The 22,383-nt window shown below is 30.5% G+C and overlaps 1 protein-coding gene across 1 annotated transcript in view; it reads right to left on the bottom strand.

Annotated features, from left to right (window-relative positions):
- The window catches only part of LOC107453651 (dual specificity tyrosine-phosphorylation-regulated kinase 4), a 52,747-nt gene that overhangs the window by 14,145 nt on the left and 16,219 nt on the right, over positions 1-22,383 (bottom strand). The window contains exons 6-11 of the mRNA XM_071181097.1: positions 19,867-20,005; positions 16,838-16,960; positions 12,706-12,898; positions 11,534-11,663; positions 9,422-9,531; positions 5,664-5,735 (exon numbers count right to left, since the gene is read on the bottom strand). Coding sequence (XP_071037198.1) covers positions 5,664-5,735; positions 9,422-9,531; positions 11,534-11,663; positions 12,706-12,898; positions 16,838-16,960; positions 19,867-20,005 — 767 coding nt within the window. The remainder of the gene's footprint in view (positions 1-5,663; positions 5,736-9,421; positions 9,532-11,533; positions 11,664-12,705; positions 12,899-16,837; positions 16,961-19,866; positions 20,006-22,383) is intronic.

Here is a 22,383-nt window from a genome sequence, read left to right as displayed (position 1 = left end):
GTAACTTTAAGATTCAGGTCAATTTTAAGATCACCCCAAATATACACCACACATGTTGTTGTTTTTTACTTACTACTTATTAGACATGCACAGAAATATAAATACAAAATAGCCTTATTTTGAAGGTTTCCGAATGATCTTTGATGCCGTAAATATTAATTCCATTGTAAATATTTATCTGTTAATAGTTAACGTGGAAGATATGTAGACTATAAAATAAGGGTCAGTGCCGTAGTTTCATAAAAATAAAACCGCAGTGTAATGGTTATGCTTTTCTCAAAATCGCTGGGGATTTTCAGATTTTGCCCCACAAAATCCGAAGAAAATTGTTTTCGCAAAATAAAAGAATCATTACCATCAAAAATAACAAATATATCAATCATTCCAATAACATCAAAAATGGCAAATATATTATTCAATTAAACGATGATATCCTTCAATTAAGCGAGAAAAAATACATAAGAAAAATAATTCACTTGATTATACAGCTATGTAAGATGTGTAAATAAGTGAAGTATAACATTGTACTTTTTGTATATAAAATAATCATAACTTCTAAACTATTAAACTGAATATTTCGTAATTGATCTCATTCAATCCAGCGAAAAAATTACATCATAAACAATGCATTATATAGTCCCTAGATAGTAATGCAAGGTGCGTACATAAGTTCAAATCGCGTACATAAGTACAAATATTTGTGCGCATAAAAACTCTTGTAAAATCTAATCTATTCATTCTATTGACTCGTGTATACTATTATTCGATTTGGCGTAAACAAAATACACGGGAAACTACGCCTCACTTGTTTCTGTAGTAATGTGATATGCAGAAATAGGTACAAGTACAAAATTGTACTCTTTTTTGTACATTCAATTCTTATAACTTCCAAACAAATAATCTGATTGTCTCGGAATTAATTTCGTTCTATTCAGCTTAAAAGGATACATCGGAAACAATCCCTCACTTGCTTACGTAAATGATATACAATTCTCCTCCAAATTTACCCCCTCCCCCCAATTCCCGTATAAAATGGGGGTGAGAGCCACACTTCACACAAAGGGTAAAACAGATTCGAATCCCAGCGAGACGATCTGGCTCGAAACGACCACAGTGCTGACGTTAAATATCCTCAGTGGTAGACGGATCATGGGTTAGAGTCCCCTGCCATCAAGCTAACCGTGGGAGGTTTTCATGGTTTTCCTCTCCATGTAACGCAAAGGCGGGTTAATTCCATCAAAAAATCCCCCACGAAATCAAAATTTCGCCCAATACTTGATCCTGGAGTTCCCTTGTCATTTGGAGTGAGCTCAAAATGACAAGGTTAAGGCGCTCAACATTGGTAGCCGTAAACTCAAAATGGGTCGGCTGTTCAAGTCAATGGGTCGAAGGTCATAAAAAATAAAATATAAAAAGGGTGAAAGAGAGTTTTCAGTCATTGTTTACAATAGCATAACAAAGCTTTACGTGAAAAAATGTTGAGTACAAATTTTTTCAAAGAAACGCCCTTTTTTTGCTATAAATTACTGGACTACTTTAGAAACATATTTTTTTAAATTTTTTAATTATTTTATTTGATTGCTTTAATTCGTTCTTTATTATTACTGACTTTAATAATGATTGGTTAGAGTTAGGAAATTTTTATATCACTTTAATGTAATTGGTCATCCCCTATTAACCAGTAACTATGACGATAAAAGGAGTTTTTATTTTTAAAGTATTTTCACAAAAAAGCTTTTTTGCGTCATTATAAATGATATCCGAAAACTCCCTTACTCTTCCATGTACATTTCGGATTCCAGTTTTGTCCCGTTCAATTCAGTATAAGAAATTTCGCTGAAAAAATATACCTTATAAGTTCAAATAGCTAAATTGAAATGCAAAAAACGTACGTCGGAATGTATTAAAAATATTTTTATACATGAAAACCGTATAAACTTTTCAACCATTCCTTTTGTTTACTCGTGTATAATTTCATTTGTTTCAGCGTAAAGTAAATATACAGTTAAAAATGCTTCACCAGTTAAGATTTTAAGATAGCAATCGCAGATACATAAATCGGTAATTAAACCAGTACAAAAATGCACTTATTGTACTTAAAATCCTTATAATTTCTAAACTATTAATCCCATCAATGGGATAACTCCAAGTGACGTAGTGTGGATACCTCGATCTTGATTGGCTGCTGATTGTGTGAAGTGTGGCATTTGTTTACGTTAGCAACTGTTCTTTCCATTATATTTCGAGTACGCCAAGCACGTCAAATATCATTTCTATTGGGTGACACGTTCTATATTCTTACACAGAAATTTCAATTATTTCACTGAATATTTCTTACTTAACGCATAGACAGACACGAAGCAATGCAGAACATAAACAAACTAATTGCGCATCGAAGTTGCCAGGTGCCCAAAATAAAAATATACCACGGTTCCAATACATAATAAATCTAAGTTAAGCAAGAGACGTTGACGAGAAAGAATTATACTTTCTATGTGCGATAATGCGCTGTATTTTATTAACTTCACTTTAATCAGAATTCTAACTTATGTGGAGAAACTTGCTCAACTTTAGCACGCCTTTTTGCTTTTACCGATCAGCTGCAGCTGACGTCATAGGTCACGTGTGTGGGTATCTGTGATCTTCTTCGTCCAGAAATGCAAGTACCCTATTAAAGAAATAATCCCGAGAAACTGAAGAGCTATATTACCTGATTAAAAACTTCATTCGCCTAAAAATATATATAAATAGGAAATAACAAGATAATTTCGATGAGATTCAAGCGCTCAAAAATAGGCACCCATTTTCCAGATTTGGTAGACGTGAAGGATAAGACATAAAAGTGATTTAAAATATAAAACTAAAATGGAAAATGAAGAATGGAAAAATGGAAAAATAAGGGTAAGAAAAAAAAGTAGAAAAAACCACAGTTCCTTAGAGAGAAAAAAAGTTGGAAAACAGAAGAAAAAAAATATTTCCTATTTAAATAGTTTAGAAACGAGTGAAGTTTTTTCTTTTTTTAGGTATTACTCCGATGGTCTCAGGATTACTCTTAAAAAACTCATCGGAAACAATTCATCATTTATCTGGTCCGAGGAAATTCAATTCTTCATCCTCAAATGACCCCCATTTCCAAACAAAAGCGGAAAATGGGGGGGGGACGTACAGTAGGGAGTTTTCCAATATGGGAGCCGTGATGGCTGAATGGATAGGGCATTCGCCTTCCAATGAGCTGAACCGGATTCGATTCCCAGCGATGGCTGGTCGATACGAATTCCCCACGAGGCTCGCACCGACCCTAGTGCTGACCTAAAATATCCTCAGTGGTAGACGGATCATGGGATAAAGTCCCCTTGCCATTAGGCTAACCATGGGAAGTTCTCGTGATCATCCTCTTCATGTAACGCAAATGAGGGTTAGTTCCATCAAAAAGTTCTCCACGATAGCAAACTTTCTCTCAATACTTGATCCAGGAGTTCCGCTGTCTTCTGGATTGGGTTCAAAATTACGAAGCTACGGAGTTGAACATTGGTAATCATAAATCCGAAATCGGGTTGGCTGTTCAATGACAATTACAAAATAGAATAAAATATCATTCACGAGGACATAATGACGCTTTACATAAAAAAAAAAGTTCGAGAATTAATTTCTTTGAATAAAAAGTATAATTTTACTGAACTATTACATGCATTAAAATAAAATCTTTTCTGTAATTTAAAAGTCAAATTCATACAAAAATTTTAAAAAATCTATTAATGTGATAAAATACATACGTTATTACATTTGGTAAGAATAGAGTTTTAGAAAGTAGTTTATTCTACGGCGATATTAAAATTATAAAATAAAGTTCGAATACTTCTTTTGAAACTTCCACATGAACTGAAATACTTAAAAACTTCTATCATGACAAAGAAAAATCAATTTCCTTTTCACTTCCAAATTCTTTTTACAGGACTGAATACCGGAAAATACTCCCAAAGGGAATTTTCCGGGAAGGAAAAAAAATCACGCTCTACGTAATATATAAAGTCATATGTCAAAAGGTTAAAAGAAGAATTAAAAGAGCAGATTTTGTGCTTTAGAAGACATTAATGAAGTGCGACGATCTGAACATATAATTATCGACAATAAAAAATTAAAAATAAATTTCTAACATTCGAAGATTAAGTGAATTAAAACGGATTAAATATTTTACCCTTCGAAAAATATTATTGCATCAACAAAAATAGACTTCTGGTCAATTTCCAGAATAATGTATACATTTTACTGATTGACATTAAATATAAATGCAATGGATGCCATTTGGCCATAATTTTAATTTAACATACTCTAGCAACGGAATTAGTTTTGGTGCAATCTTTAACCTTCAGAAGATAAGTAAAAAAGTGCATTACAAATAAACGAATCATTTTGAGTATTAAATAATCTTGATTTCTTTCCATGGCAGAGCGTTTGTTTAACTAAATTTTCAAACACCATTGTAACGAAACGGGGAAAAGTGTGGAGACTGGGGCTATCACGTAACCTTGAGACGCCTCTATTTGCAGAGAGTGTAGAAAGTAAAACACAATGTTTTACATTATATAAACTCTAGATAAACTAGTTTGCGCTGAAAGCGATTTGATCCCTAAGCGGGAACTAAGTATGATTATGCATCGAAAGATTTATTAATGATTGAAGTAATGCATACGGTGGTTTTTTGTTACCTTTGATGAATGCTTATGGAATCCTAATAAAAAATGAAGGTTAAATGGCACACACTTAAGGAGTCGTAAATTAGTATTTAAGACAGAAAAAAATAAAAACGCAATTGAAATCTGGGGAATCACTAGTTGGAACCAGTTTGATTGTCAGGTCAAAACCAGTGTGATTGTCATGTGAAACTTTCCAAGTATCACCTTTAAACTCTTCTTTCTTTCCGCCGACAGCCAAACAAGGGTTTGATATTCACAATACCATTTTCGTCACACATTATTCGTAAGATTTCGATACCATTTCTGTTTTTTCCTGGTTTAAATATTAAAACGACGATTTTTAATGCGCATAAATTTTTTGAGTTCTGAAAATGAATATTAAGGTTTTTTGTTATGGAAACAGCCTGTATTTTCGAGAGGGAATGGTACAATTTGATGGATAAAGGTGCATCGAAAAAGATATGTGTTTTACGATTGTTATAGGAACAGCCTGCATTTCGAGAGGGAATGGTGCATCGAAAAAGATATGCGTCTTTCTGTTATAGGAACAGCCTGCATTTTCGAGAGGGAATGGTGCAATTTGATGGATTAAAGGTGCATCGAAAAAGATATGCGTCTTACGATTGTTATAGGAACAGTCTGCATTTTCGAGAAGGAATGGTGCAATTTGATGGATTAAAAGTGCATCGAAAAAGATATGCGTCTTACGACTGTTATAGGAACAGTCTGCATTTTCGAGAGGGAATGGTGCAATTTGATGGATTATAAGTGCATCGAAAAAGATATGTGTCTTACGACTGTTATAGGAACAGTCTGCATTTTCGAGAGGGAATGGTGCAATTTGATAGATTAAAAGTGCATCGAAAAAGATATGTGTCTTACAATTGTTATAGGAGCAGCCTGCATTTTCGAGAGGGAATGGTGCAATTTGATGGATTAAAGGTGCATCGAAAAAGATATGTGTCTTACGATTGTTCGAATTTCCAGTTTCCTTTCGAATGTCCGCGATTTTCTTTTCTTCTGAATGTCTCCTCTGATTTTCTGTAAATGCAAAGCACATAATGTGGAATATTCCAGAAGATAAGGGGGAAGGGTCAATTGACTTTACCACTATAGTTGTATACTTGATAATGTATACTATTGCATGCTTGCGTAAAATAGTTTTGACCAACGATGTGGCTGTTAATCATACATTTTTTTTCTCTATCTTATTTATTTAGTATCCATTATTCCATTTAGCACTTTCATTTTTGTTTTTAACTTAGTTTTTGAATTATTTAGTTTTGATTTTGAACTTTCGAACTATTTTTGTATTTTGTCTCTCCATGCAAGCTATAAGTTCATTTTACTGATTTTGTCATCTTCCTGTTTTAAGCGCTATGCGCTTCCAGAATTTTCTAGATATAAAAAAAAACAGATTGTACGTTATTAAATATCCTGTTTACTCTTTTTTCCAGATTATGCTAAAGTTTATCTGTAAATCGGTGTTAGATGTAGTCTAGAGACATACAGCGAAACGAGAGTACGATATGTTTGATAAAATGAATACGAAGAGTCATGCGATTCAATTTGAAAATGTTACGTGATTTTTTTTGAGAAACATTTAATCAGCACCTCACAGTATTTAGTAATAAAAGACTGTTCCATCTTTTGAAAAAAAAATAACAATAAATTATTAAAATTATTGATAACACTTTTCAACTCTTCCTGTTTCTTGGATTTGTGTTTATTGTAAGTACTATAGTATTTAATTATTTTTCATTCAGATAAATTCAATAAACAACATTAACGTGCTAGCATTCGCGGACTACGACACCAAATTAGTATTTCTAAAGTTATCTTCTGCTCCATATTTATTTTGTTTGGAGTAATTCTTTTAAAACGCGTTTTCATGAAAGTAAATAATTTAAATTCAACGGTAATTGAAATGAAAAAATATAGTCATGTTTTTAGAAACAAAAGTGATAAAAAAATAGTAATTCGCGTAGAAGAGATCTAAAATTCAGCATACTATTATTTACGCCAGTTATTCTTAATTAATTTCGGTAATACATGCATATTGATATAAGAGAAATAAGCTAATTATTAAAAGGAAAAATTAATGGAGTACAGTTACTTATTTCTTTAGAGGAACCGGAAAAAATTGCCATTCTACTATTAGCGACAATTATGCTAAATTATTGTTGATAATTTGTATTAATTGAAATAAAAAATAACCTATCTATTAAAAAGAGCAAAGTTAATGGAAAAAAGATTTAATCGTTTTTAAGGATGTTATTATTCGCCATATTATTATTGTTATTCCCATTGCATAATTAATATTGGTAATATGTATTGATATAAATTTTTAAAAAAATAAGCTACATGCTAAAAATTAAAGTTAATGAAGAAAAGGTTAATGGGAAATTCGTTCAGGGGAATCGTAGGAAATCACAATACGCAGATGACGCTTAATTAAATTTGGTAATATGCACTTTTGGTATGATGGTAATTGGTGCAGTTTTAATAAGAATTCTACAACGGGTTTTCAGTAGTTTCAGAAAATATTTTTCCAGAGATAGCAAAGATAGTGAATTAATATTTTAACAAAATACAATTAAAAGAACTTTTGACACCACTACTTATAAATATTTTAAACAGTGAATTAAAAGTCAGATAGAAAAACGCTCTTAAGTCTTTATTAAGGTCTTATAAAAATTCTCTTTCTTTTTCAAATTTCAGCTTTAATTTGCTCTTACTGATAAAAGTATTTTGTACAAAACTTAAATTTTGAATATATACAGAGCGCAAAAAAATAAACGGATCAGAATGAATAACTTTTCATGTATTGATCGGATCTTCACGTTCTAAAGACTCAATCTTAACGGTTCGAGGGGATGACCTCAAATATGCTAATTAATTAGTGCAGACGCTATTTTAAATTACGAAATCAGGCACGAAAACATATTTTCTTTGAATAAACGTACTTTTTTCAGTTCATTAGGATTTCTGACCCCCAAAATATGGAGGATAGCCGCCATCTGGAAAATAGGGTCCGAATAGTTTGGTCTGGAGAGCGCTCCAAAGTTTGGACCCCTTAATGTTTATTTTACTTTTTACGTATTTCACCACATCTCGAGAAATTTAAATGAGTTGAAAACGTTTTACACACAATTATAAAATCCATTTATCCAAAGATAATTCTAAACGAAAAATAACTTTTAATAAATAGTTTTTATTATTTTATTTATTATTAGCTGAAATATTTTGAATTGTAAGTACTAATAATGCATGCCAGAAACGTAAGCAAGCTTTATTAAATGTTTGCACGTTCATAGCAGAAGAAAAGCTTTTGGACATTTGAAGCTAAAAGGCATATTTTATTAGTTTTCGAAATATTATTTATATGTCATTACTTGCAACTTAAAAATATTCTACAGCACAATTTTAATCCCAGTACTTCAAACTGTGAAAAAAATTGGAACTTGAATTGCAAATGGAAATGTATCATATATTCTACTAATGGGACCTTAAAGCAAATAAGGCATGTTGCCATACTTGTTCCATTAATATAGCGCACCAGATGCATATTAGTAATTTGTTTTTGAATAGATCAATAATTTTTCAAAAAATATTGTGTTGCATGTATGCAGCGTGTGTACGCTTGATATTGCAGAATTTTAAAAGCAACAGCTCCAACTAAACGTGGAAGGCTATCACGTCGAAGGCTGGTGTTACCACCCCCAAAGAAAAAACTAAATTCAGCTGTTAGGCTTTGCAAAGATGTAGGATATGAAGGACTAAATCATATAATTGAAAAAAGTCAAAAGCATAGAGATGAAAATTGGAAGGTTCTGTCAGACAAAACAATAGCATTTTGTGAGAAATGTGGAGTATTCTTATGATTTAACGTTTAACGAAATCGTTTCGTAATGTTTCGTTCAAAATAATTGTAAATTTGAGCTTAAAACAAATGTTCTTAATTAGGTCAGTTATAGTCTGCTATCTTAGAACAGTTTCAATTAATTTCGTAATTGGCATATTATAATATTCCATATTCAAGATATTTTTAAAGACAGTGCATTTAACCAGTCATTGATTTTTTATTTGCCCAGTTTATAATTTAGAATCGAGAAGTTTAAATCAACTGCGATTTTTGAAAAAAAATTATTCATTTAAAACAATTGATTTTTTTTTTTGGGGGGGGGGGAGGCTGGGATAGCCTGGTAGACAGGGATCTGGACTCAAGTTCGTGAGAACGGGAATTCGAATCCAACCGGCCGAAGACTCCTCGTGTAGTAAATGGTGACTGGTGCATGTTAAAGCTGTCTGGTCCCAAAGCTCTCCATGTTCCCACAACAAATTATACCTCTGGAGATACTGAATCGGTGATTGATCATTCTCTGACTCAGGTCAAAATTACGATCAATGGATAAATGAATGGATGTATGAATGAGTCTGCCCTATAAAGGGGTATGACGTATGGGTTTGGCAGAAGTCTAATTCTTAGCCACGGCCATAGATAACTCTGTACTCTTTATAAATTCTATACTCTATAATTTTTTAAACTACAACTCTTTTTTATAATTATATGACATATATCGTAAAAGGTAGCATAAATTAAATTTCTGTCCGACGAGTTTAACTTTTAAAAGCTGTTAGATAATTTTGAATTATGCAGTATGGCTATATGCATGATTACTTAAATGCTATACCGCAATGGTTAAGTTGTTTACCGAAATACATACCTGATTCAAAGTCTCTAAAGCTGTGGGATGATATTCTTTGTGATGAACAAGAAGACAGCCATAAGTGCTGTAGGGCTTCATCGGGATTCATTCTAAGAGAACTGTTCCAGCTGCAAAACAAAAGAATATATATTTCTTAGGAAATTTCTTTCCAACCGTAATTCATGTGCAATATTTGTAAAACTCCAATCATATTGAATATTATGCTAAGTAGATTCGCTGTAACCGGGTGTTCTAAAAATGACCAACAATTTGAAAAACTAATGAAACAAATACAGAATGAAGAAGAAATGTTCGATTTGTTGCTTTTTGCCAAGAAAACCAGTTTATTTCTTATTATAAAATTTTAAAATCAGTTGCAAAATTTATTCACAGATGGCGCTACAATGTGGAAAGGGCTATAAAGCAATGATTTAAAATAACCATTAGTTGCAGCTACAATCTTGCGCAATCTAAAAGCAAAATTATTGGGAACTCCTGTAAATATTTCAATTGAAATGGTTTATAGAAGAAAAGACTTAGTATAGCTTCTTAGTCACCAGTGTCACCTGTTGATGAACTTTGTAACTTTTTCAAAAGTTAGTGAGATTAAATATCATAGATTCATGAGTCAAATGCAGCAAATCATTTGTCGCTATCACTTTTTTTAATCGGTTATTCGAACAATCGGTCATTTTAGAAACATACGGCAAACACACTTGATTTCTAAAGGGTGTTTTGCAAATTTTCCGAGTTTAAACTTAAAACAAAAGGAAAAGATTTAGGACCGTTTATTTCTTTCAAAAATTGGTAAATTTATATAAAAGTTAACTTTATAGACGGATGCACATTTCGCTAATATCTTCATGAAAAAAGATGAAAACAAATTAAATCTCCCAAAAATGTGGAAATTTCTGTCATAAAAACAGGCATAAATAAAATATTAAAGTGTCGTGTGTCGAAAAACACGTAACATATGGCAAAAATATGTAACGTGGCAAAAACACTGCGTGTAAACACCAGATAAATTTTTACAAGACTGCTGTCCTATTGGAAACTGCCTTTACTAAAGACGCACCAAAATAAATTTAATGTTCTATTACAACAAATGACTGCAAAGCGTTTTTTAAAAAGGAAACTTGAAAGTTTTAAAAATTTCGCTTAACATGTTCTTCCACTAAAACCTTTAAAATTTCACTCTTTTCCTACTTTTTCTCTCACATCTTTATTACTTCCTGACCATTAAAAGTGAAATTTATCGAAATTTTATCAATTAAAGGAAATTATCGTCAATCGAAATTTTAACTACTTTCTCATAAATTAGGGTGTTTAAATCTCACTTGAAGCTTTGTGCCTGGTGACAAAATAAACTTCAATCATTTCCTGACCACAGCAAACAAAGCATATTGTCAATTAAAATACTAGCTAGGGTTCTCAAATATCAACAGGAAAGCCTAATGACTATAGAATACAATTTGCGATTGTTTCCTGAATGCTTAAAAAAATGTATCGCCGAATGAAACGTCAATCACTTTTGAGATAATGGGGCATAAAACTATAGAAAAAAAGTTGTAAAACTAAAGAAAAAATTATAAAACAAAATATAAATTTTAAATGCTATAATTTTTAAGTAAATTAAAAGGAAAAAAATATTTTTATTTTCGTTCAACCTAAAGTGAAGAAACGTTGATAGGATTGCTTTAAACTTTTATCCCCATCTCATTTCATTTCTTCTTGTTTCAAGTAAGAAAAGCGTTCTTCGTTTTAAATCTGACGAAATATACAAATCAACTCTCTTTTTTAAGTCTATTTTAAAATGAAAAATAAACTTATTAAGGATAAAAAATTTTAATTCATTTTTGATTTTAAAAAAAAATTTACAATTTTTTTTAAAAAATTTTTTTAATTTAGGTCTGTAAAATTCAAAAATTATAAGTAACAAAAATTATTAAATAATCAAAAATTATAAATAATTGTAGACATGAAATTTAATAAAGATATTTTTTTTCAACTTCTGTATACTTAAAATTTAGGTCTGGGAAATTCAAAAAGTGACCTTGATGCAAGAAAGAGAGGAAATTATTTATAACTCCATCTAACATATCAATCAAATAATTAAAATAAAATACTCACTCCAGACACCTTCCAATAAAGTCTACAAATTCTTGGTCATCGGTGTTGAGGGCAATGGACAGCGGTCGAGATGCGGGTCGGCGCTTTTTACCCTTACTGTTTGTTATGCATCGGGGATTACCCTTCGAATCTTTAGAAGAAAAAAAAGAATGCATATCATTAATTGGCAGACGCATACATTACACGCATCAGTGTTTTAAATGAGTTCGACATTTTTAGATCAAGTATAACTATTTCCGGACATAAATGTATTAATTAATTCATTAATGATCCACTTTTTTAATTCATTAATAATTACTCACTATAAAGAAATAAGCGGAAGACGAGATAAAATTATTTATTAATAAAATTATTTAATTCATTAATAATAATTATTTATTGATAGGACAGATTATTTTTACCAGAAATGCAGTGCAAATGCAGATAAAAATGCAGAATTACTTTAAGATGTAGGGTTTTTAAAGTAGTTTTTTTATATTCAAAACATCTTTGTTTAAAAAATGAAAAATATTTTTTAAAAACTTTATTCAATTTTTTTAAAGAAACTTTCTCTTTATAGCTAGTCCAAATATTTCCGGACATAAGTGTATTAATTAATTCATCAATAATTTGGGTTTTTAATTCATTAATAAATACTCACTAAAAAGATAACGATAGACAGCATAAAATTATTTATTTACAGGACAGATTATTTTCACCAGTGACAGTGTAAATAACGATGAAGAAGGAGAATTGCCAAAAGATGTAGGGTTTTTAAAGTTCTTTTTTATATTTTAAAACATCCTTGTTTAACTAATGAAAAATATTTTTGTAAAAACTTAATTCAATTTTTTTAAAGAAACTATATTCTAACTATTCCAACTATTTCCATACAAAAGTGCATTAATTAATTCATTAATAATCTGTGTTTTTAATGCATTAATAAATACTTACAAAAAAGAAATAAGCTGATAGACAGGATAAAATTATTTACAGAGAGGGAAAATTATAATCACCCGTGACAGTGTAAATAACTATGAAACTGCGGAATTACCGAAAGATGTAGTTTTTTTTTTTTTCATTTAAAACATCTTTGCTTAAATAATGAAAAATATTTGTTTAAAACTTAGTTCAATTTTTATTTTAAAAGAAAATTGAAATTCTTTATCCGGGCTATGTAAATAATATCTCACCGAAGAATAATCTCCGCCTAGATGCAAGCTCGAGAACTGCTTGTGGGGGTGGGCCTAGTACTTCCATGATGCAAGCGAGCTGATCAGCCTCGTTTTCACCAGGAAACAGCGGCAGTCCCGTCTGCAGTTCCGATAGAATGCAACCCAGGCTCCACATGTCTATTGCCGGACCATATGGAAGACCTAATATCACCTGCAATTTACAACATCTTCATTAATCACATAAGTGTCTTAATTAATTCATTAATGATCTGCGTCATTAAAACAATTACGTTTTTCTAATAGCAATCTTGTTTTTTCTGACCATTAGTAACAAAAAGCTTTGAAGCCATTTTCGCACCTGTAAACCAACTAAATTCAACCAACCTTAAAGATCCTACTGCTGATATTAGGGAGATTTCGCAAATTTACATTAGCTCCTATACGTAAGATTTTTTGAGCATGTGCACGAGAAAAATATGAAACTTACGTCAGGGAAAATAAGAGATTTGGGGGAAATCCATACGTTAAAAACGCTAACGTAGTGAAATATCATTTCAACTTTGACCATAAAATCAAACATTTGGACGTAGAAGATCACTGGAAAGCTGCGGCATACGACTCCAGATGCTTTGCCCTACGTAAAACTGTGGTTCCATGAGCAGAAAAATTTGATAGATTTTGATAAATTCAGCGATAAGGAATGAAGCTTATTATTTAGATTTGAGGCCAAAGATTGAAGAAATTTTGTTTATGCATGAAGTCCGCAAATTATCCTAACTTTACAATAGTTTGCTTTGAACTGCACAGGTAAGGTAGCAGTAATATAGCACGATTCATTTCTAAATTTCATCCATACATTTCTTCAAATTCGCATTGCATGTCCATGTTTTAAATTCGAAGGTAGGCTTAAACAGAAAACAACATTTGTCAGCTATAAACAGCTTGCTTCCAGTTCTGTCTTTGCAGCGTTGATTACGCCAACATAACGTAAAGATACGTAGCATGCAAAATTTAACCCAGTTTCTTCATATCTTACGTACTGGAGCGTACGGAAGCTAACGTAAAAGTGTGAAATGTCCCTATTAATTGGTGGGTCAATTATCAAATTTCTTGTCAGTGCGTGTCCTGCGTATATTGGATAAACTAAATATACCCTTAAACTTCGACTTAAGGAACTCGAAAGATATGTTTTGATTTTTTCCCCCTGCTAAATTCACTCATCTTTGATCTTCATTTACTGAACTTGATTTCTGGGAATCATTCCATAATTTTGATTTTATATTTTATTTTATAACCGTCGTTGAACAGCCGACCCAATTTTTGGGGTCTTACGACTACTAATGTTCAACTCCGTTGCCTTGTAATTTTGAACCCAATCCAGAAGACAGGGGAACTCCTGAATCAAGTATTGGGAGAAATTTGCCTTCGAGGAGGATTTTTTGATGAAACTAACCCGCATTTGCGTTACATAGAGAGGAAGACCTCGAGAACCTCCCACGGTTAGCCTGACGGCAAAGGGACTCTAACCCATGATCCGTCTACCTCTGAGGATATTTCACGTCAGCACTGTGGTCGGTGCAAGCTGGATGCAGAATTCTAATCGACCAGCCACCCCGGTTTACCTCGTTGGAAGGGGAAATCTCTATCCCCTGAGCCATCGAGACTCCATTCCATAGTTCGAAAAGTCCTAATAATTTAACTAATGATATTTCTAGCATCCCATCGGTTTTCAATATTTGGAAAACTATTCTAATTCAATCTTTTGCGTCCTGTGCTCCTGCAACCCCCCCCCTACACACACTTGTCTACTATCTCCCTTCTTTTTTGTTCAAATTCATTCATCTGTCCTTATTATTTAAACCACATTGCATATAATTGTCTATTAGCTTCTCTACCATCATTTGGTATTTAGACAACAAGGAAAGTTCTAGTTTGTAGAACCGAAACTATAGTATGCCCATTTCTGTGTTTTTATAATTTGTATTTCATATTATTTATTCATTTTTTTGCTTCGGTCTACACAACACAAAGTATACCCTATCATTTTCGGAAGAGATATGGTCATTTATGATAGTGTTTCAGAAGAGTATAGTATTATAGCATGGTAGTATATTTTTAAATAACATTGTAGAAGATATTAACGTCATTTTGTGTTACATTATTGAGATGGGAACCACTTCTCCAAGTAGAGTTTAATTAAATTTATTAATAATTTTTTAAATTAAATTCTCAACGAAATTTTATGGTAAATGAAAAAAATAGTTGTAAAAGAGTTGTGAAAGGTTTTTATTTTCTTTAAAATTTATCGAGACTCAAAATGGTGACCTAAGGAGGTAGATTATAGAGTGGTGGCTTTAATATTTGCACTAAATATGGCTGCAGCAAGAAATGTTACTGAACAATGACCTTTAAAGCAACTTTTAAAAGATAAAAATATTTACCAAGCAGTAAAAAAAATCCTGAAATAAAATTTTTTTACAATAAACAAAAAATATTCAATATTAAAACAAAACTGTAAAATTGGCAACAAAAAAAAGGAATTTTTTTAATCAAAACAACAACGGGGAAACGACCTACACCTTCCACTATATTTTAATTTTATTAGAATAGAATTATTGTAATTTTTTAATGGATAACGGATATTCTTTTTTTTCACCGAATAGCACAAAAGAGCCGTGGTGGCTCAGGGGATAGAGCTTTCATCTTCCAATGAGGTGAACCAGGTTCGAATCTCAGCCATAGCTGGTCGATACGAATTCCGCACCCGGCTCCCACCGACCACAGTACTGACGTAAATTTTCCTCAGTGGTCGCAAATCATGGGTTAGAGTTCCTTTGCAGTCAGACATACCGTGGGAAGTTTTCGTAGTTTTCCTCTCCTTGTTACTTAAATGCGTGTTATTTCCATCAAAAAGTCTTCTATGAAGACTAGTTTGTATCGATGCTTGATCCAGGAGATTCCTTGTCTTCTGGATAAGATTCAAAATTGCAAGTCAACGGAGTTGAGCATAAGTTGTCGTAAACCCAAAAACTGGTTCGATTGTTCAATAACAGTTATAAAATAAAATAAAATAACACAAAAAATATTTTCTCAATAAATGAAAACATTCATACAAAAACGGTATAATAAAATACCGGATCTTGAAAAATGAAATATTCTTTCTTTTTTTTTACATAAATAGTAATAGTGTTATTCAGATTGAGTTCTAGTACGTAAAAATGCGAACATTAGATCAAAAGTTATTCAGGGCTTCCACTCACAGTATACAGTGGGTGGTAGTTATTTGGAAATACAATAAATATTTTTTACATTACATTTTCAGATGTCCTGGAAATTGAAACTCGCATTTATGACTTAATTAAATAAGTCATAAATGCGAGATATCCAATTGATTTAATTTAAAATATCCAAATAGTTTTGGCAACTTTTTGTAAAATATTAATATAAAATTTAAAAAAGCTAGTTCGTTTTATTATGTGTAAAAACTTACAAAACTCGTTATTATTATTATTATTTAAATGGAAATTTTTAGTTAAAAATAAAGCATCTTTTTTTTTGCATATACGCTAAACACAGTAAAACAATTTCTATTACCTAAAACAAAAAATCCTAGGAGTATTCTATTTATAAGGCTATCAACTATGTTTTGAACTATTATCGTAAAAGCAAGTGCGTTTGCTACTGAGTTAGGGAGGACTGTAGTAGAAAAAGCAAAGTTTGAAAAATTTCCGAACTTGTCTTCGCGAAAAACATGTGTGCTATAATCATAGCACTCTTGAAAAATTGTAGAAAATTATTTTGAATACAATATGATAAATCTTGTCTAAGGTAGTGCAAAATGTGAAAATAATCTGATTTTGTGATGAACTCATTTAAAAACTTAAAATCATTAGTCTATCCACTATTGTCATTTTGCACAAGAACTGATATAACTTTATAAACAATTGGAGAACACACAAAAGTAAAGCTATTTTTAGAAAGATAAGAGTGCAGGAATTCTAAATTTACAATAAACTTAATTTCGAAAATGTTGACCAAAATCATGTTTTTGCACTTTAAGAAAATGTATTTTGCCTAAAATAAATAGCGTACTTAAAATTGTTTCTAGAATTAAAAAAAATATATTTTACTGAAAAATCGAGATACATACCTCCGGCGATCTGTAAAACCTGGATTGTATATACGTATATACTCTTTGGTGTGTATAACAGGAACTTCCGAAATCAATAACTTTTATTGAATTAGCACATCGCTGCTTCAATAAAATATTCTCCTGCAACAGAAAAAAAAAATTCAAAACGCTTTTAGTTTCTTAGGCAGAAGTTTCAAAACATGGTTTCATTTTATTATTGGATATTTTATTTATAGGATATTATGATACACCATGATACATCGATTTGGAGAGGGAAAGTAATTTTATCAGAGATGGTCTGCGAAAAGGGGTTAAATTTTTTTTCTTCGTAATCTGGCAAGATTGAAGGTATCGGCAATGTTTTACTTTTCAGATATTTATTCCGCAATGCTGAGTATCAGTAAATAAATCAATAGTTAGTTTTCTCCCAAAGGAAAGTTTTATTAAATTAGCTTTCATTTTATCGGTCGAGTCATCAAAAATTGAATTTTTGAAGGACATGTTTGAAGTTCCATATATATTTTGTTCGAAATTTTATGAAAACTTATTTTTCTTCATAACAGAATTATTTTTTTTATTCCATTTCGATTTAATAAAATAATAATAATTACTATTATTATAATAATATTTCGGTACCCATAAAATTGTAATTTCCTATCAAAAGTTTAGCAACATAGAATTGCCGTTTTCCACATAAACATTCTGTATTATATTTTACTTATTCCATTCTTTAAAAAAAATTAATAATCTATTCTTATCAGTATCATTCCTTACTTATTTATTCCACTCATTATTAAAAAATTTTCGAAACTAGAAACAAAATAAATCTAGAAAACAACCGAAATTATATGATAAAGAAATTCCCTGTAAATACTAATATAAAGAATTTATGACTGAAATTAAATAATAACAAATTACTTTTCTTCGCTCATTTTCTATTTACTTTTGATCTGTTCTAATCTTAAAGACTACTTTTTTTATTGTGATTAATTTTTTAATCTGTTCTATTCTTATTGCTTTTTATTAAAATTATTTTACGACGAGAAATGCGATTTTCTCAAAAAATTGAAGCTATTTAAGAGCTTCATAAATAATGACACTTTTTTTGACATCTAATAATTTGTTTTAGTTATTATAATAATTTTTTTGTTTGGCTAACAATTTGTTTTGTAACTTAACGGCTATTTAACTTTGAACTATTTAAAAATTCCGTTCGAATTGTGATTTGCAGGTATAGAATAATATTTTTTGTCGTGTCTCATAATCAAAAGTAATGAACAGAAAATCCCACAATAATTTAACAGAGACTCAGTACATAATAAGCATTAATAAAATTGAAAAAATAATCTGTTTCAGATTTATAAATTTAAAAATATTTAAATATAAAGAAATTTAAAAAATGTAAAAGAATTTCCACCAAATTTAATTACATAGGTTCAATAAAATTTATTAATTAAATCTTAAATAATAGTATTGTAATAATTAAATTGTGAAATCTTAATTTATTAATAAAGGTATTATATTGTAATAACTCGATAATAACGATCCTAAATTTAACGAAGACCTGAAATCAACTAAGATACTGGAAATACTTCATTGGAACAATGTTAAGTCTATTTTAGTATAGCTCGCTCTTAAGGATCGAATTCCGGTTTGAACAAGCTATATTTTTGTGATTCATAAAAATTCAGACTCTCTAACTCAGCTATGAACAAAAGGATTATCAGAAGTTTTAAATTAAATTATTTTAATTTTTATGCTTTTGGGCAGAAAAATAAAATACTTCAAACGCCAATGGTTAATTATTGATGCACAGAAAAAGTTTACATCAACATACATCGTATTTCCAACATTGGACTTATCTCAAGAGGAAAAAATCACAGAAGAATACAACAGAGATAGAAAAATTAACTAACTTCTTTTTATCTGCACATAAATGAATAAAATATTTCATTTATAATTTAGAAAGTATGTAGGAGCTTTTATGATTTCTCCATTAACCCATTTTTTACGAACACTCGGTTATAACAAAGAAAAGGTTGCGGCCCCTTCGCGTTCGTTACTCGAGTTCGACTGTACAATAGTTTAATGTTCTATAATTAAAATACTACGGAAACTTATAAATCGTGCTATTTTTACAAAATTTCTTATATTTACCCGGGAGCTAAGCCCCCTGTTTACTGACGCTTACCAACAACGATGATTGCTTCGCAATAATTGTTGTTTCTTAGCATAAGACAGTTGAAATTATTCAACTAAAAATACTAAATGTACTAAAAAGAACACTTGTCCCGCCACTTCCCACGTCCAAATATTTCCCTTATGATACTATTAAAAAATCTATTAGTGAACAATATTTTTAATTAATAATCTTTTTAAATAACATTTTAAACTAAAAGTATATTGTTTAAGCGAATTCGGTGATTTCACAACAGTAATTTAATATTTTTGCTTAGCAAACGAACGGATGTATATTTTAAACACAATTTTTGCTTTCATCATTTTGTGTGCATGAAGCTGAAAGTGAAGTTTTAAATCATTTAAGTAATCTCTTCAACCGTCATTCTTTACAGAGTATATTAATGTCATTTGCACCAAAAATAATTATTGTAAAACTGTTAATAAGATCAGACGCCGATTTAAATAACTTTATCACAAAATGTAACGTAAAATTGCGTTATTCTAATAATAATAATTTAAAAAAAGCAATTCACTTAAAGTCTTAATTTGGAAAACAAACAAATCCAAAAACGTAATATTAACAGTACAAGTACCTTAAAATTAGGGATGTAAAAATATTTATAGGAAAACAATATCTTCATGACTTGTGTCAATTTTACGCTGAGGACAACCAAAACAATATGAAAACTAATGTGGGAGAACTGGATCATATCAAGTGATTTTTCGACCCATAAAAATGCCACGACAACAATAGAAAACTGCGACACCATCACATAACTATAATAACTCATTTGGAATAATTTAAGATACAGTAAGATATTCGATTCTGTACAAAAGATGAATATTTAATTAAAAAAACTGCTTACTGGTTTGAGATCACAATGTATGATGTGTTCTTTGTGTAAGAGTCTTAAACACTGAACTAGAGCAAAAGCAAACCTACGTATCATGGTGGCGCTTATGCCTCTGTAGTTATTCTTTTTAATTAATTCATAAAGATTCAATCTGAAATTTAAAGAAAAATAGAATTAGTTATAAAACTTGAAATGATATAATTGAATACTAAAAACAAACTAAGTATAACTCATACTTCATTTCATGAGCTAGTTAAGAAATTGCTTTTCAATATCGCTGGTATTTTGTTGTGTAGTGATGTTTTTTCGTGCTTAACCGTTATAACTTTCCGTGGTAAAAAATAAAATGCTACATTAAATTGACGTACCATCTTTTACATTTGTTACAAACTATACAAGAGCCTTTAATGTATTAACTGTTGTTCCATATCAGCGGTAAAAGTTTTATGTCGTATTTTTACAATGGAAAATTATGCATTTGGAATTATACCATGCATTTAAATGGTTAAAAGTATACAAAATTCTACAATTGAATAATTACACAGGGGAACAAATTTTTTTTTCATTGCATTTATAAAAATATTAGATCTTGCCTAATTTGGGTGTTAGGATTTCAAATCTGAAATAGGTTTTGCTCCAAAAGCTATAGACTTTTTTAATGACATTTGTAGAGCATTTTTTGCCGAAATGTACAAGTTAAAAAACGTTATATATAACAGGGGATCGCATAAGTGTTGTAAAATTCTAGGGAAGTTAGGATACATCACCAGGATTAAAACTGCATAGGAAGCCGTGCTCGGAAATGTCGACGTATGCGACTAGGTGCGTTTTTTTTCTATTATGACCTGTTCAGAAACGCACAATAAAACAGTTCATAATAGAGGAAGCTCCCCTAGCAGCGTGAAACGACATATCGTGGCCTGAGTTCTTATACCATTTTATTCCTGGTGATGTGCCCTATTTCCACTGTAAGCTTCTCGTATCACTTATGCTATCCTCTGTTACATATAACATTTTTAAGCTGGTTCATTTAGACAAAAAATGGACCAAAAATATCAATAAAAAAAACTGTCACTTAGAGAGAGAAATTAATTGTACATAAGAAATGAGCGGATACAAAAGTATCTAAGATCTCTAAAAATCTCATGCAACAGAAAACAAAAAAAATATTCGGTGTTATTTAGTAAAAATGATAAAAAACACAGTGGTAAGTATAGACGTGCTTAATTCGAAAATGTATCCTATTGGTCAAGGGCTTAAGAACTAAATGTAAATAATTCAAAAAAAAAAAAAGAGCTTCGTAACTTTATTTTTAGAAGCAATCAATTGGAAGAGGAAACCTTTTAAAAGTGGAAGAGACCTATTTGGGAATGAAGCCAACTTCATTATCGTGCTGATTTCTTCACTTTTCAAGGGAAAATCGAATTTATGGTGTGGTAAAATGCTTGTTGACATTGGCGGGCATAGTTTATTTTTCGCTAGATATTTATTTGGACATGAAACAAGTTGAAAGCTGTTTCAGAAAAGTTATGAATGTATATTTTCACTTAATTTTAATATAATTGATTACTCATGATTTACGATTCAAAAAATATTGGTTGTATTCTTTTTTATCTTTTTGTTCAATTATTGGTGTTTCGTTTATTTATTTCTTGCATGAGTATTAATTGTAGAGTTTTTTTTGTTGTTTATTTTTTTCTTAATTTTTATAAATTATGTTTTGCATGTATTTCTGGTACGATTATTGGTTCCCTGTGCAACGAAACCTCCTCTTCATACTGATCAAAAAAATATAACTCTATGTACAGTGTGCAAAATAAAAAACGGACTACCCTGAATCACATTTGATATAATGATCGGATGTTCATGTTCTAGGACTCAAATTTAATGGCTGAAAGGAGTAACTTCAAATATGCTAATTATTAAATACAGACGATATTTTAAGTTACGAAATCAGACACAATAACATACTTTCTTTGGATAAACATAAATTTTTTTGACGGATTTAGATTTTGAACCCTCAAAATATTCGCCGCAACCTGGGAAATATGATCCCAATAGTTTGATGAGCTCTAAAGTTTGAATCCTTTAATGTTAATTTTATTTTTTGCGTATTTCGCTCTATCTTTTTTTGAGTGGGTTGAAGAGTTTTTGCACTAAATTAGAAATATTTTTTTATCCAAACATAAATTCCTTTAAAAAAATTTACTTTTAACAAATATTTATTGTTTATTTTTGTTTAATAATGGTCAAAAATTTTTAATTGTAAGGTATAAAATGTTTTGCATCATTTTAAAGAATATAATTTTATATGGCAAAATACAAAATTTGAGCAAAATCTGACTTTTTTGAAGTTTAATCTCTCAGGAACTTTTCAACCGATTTTACTAGTATTGCATTTTACCATGCGAAATTATATTCCTTAAGAAGATTCAAAAAGTTTTATACCTTACCATATATGGCAACGTTACTTTTAAAAAGTAACGAGTAAAAGTACAAGTATTTTTAAAAAGAATTTGATTTTAAATC

The sequence above is a fragment of the Parasteatoda tepidariorum genome, chromosome 5 (assembly GCF_043381705.1).
Source record: "Parasteatoda tepidariorum isolate YZ-2023 chromosome 5, CAS_Ptep_4.0, whole genome shotgun sequence".
Lineage (NCBI taxonomy): Eukaryota > Metazoa > Arthropoda > Arachnida > Araneae > Theridiidae > Parasteatoda > Parasteatoda tepidariorum.
Note: the sequence above shows the minus strand (reverse complement) of the source record. Positions and strands in the feature narration are given on the sequence as shown.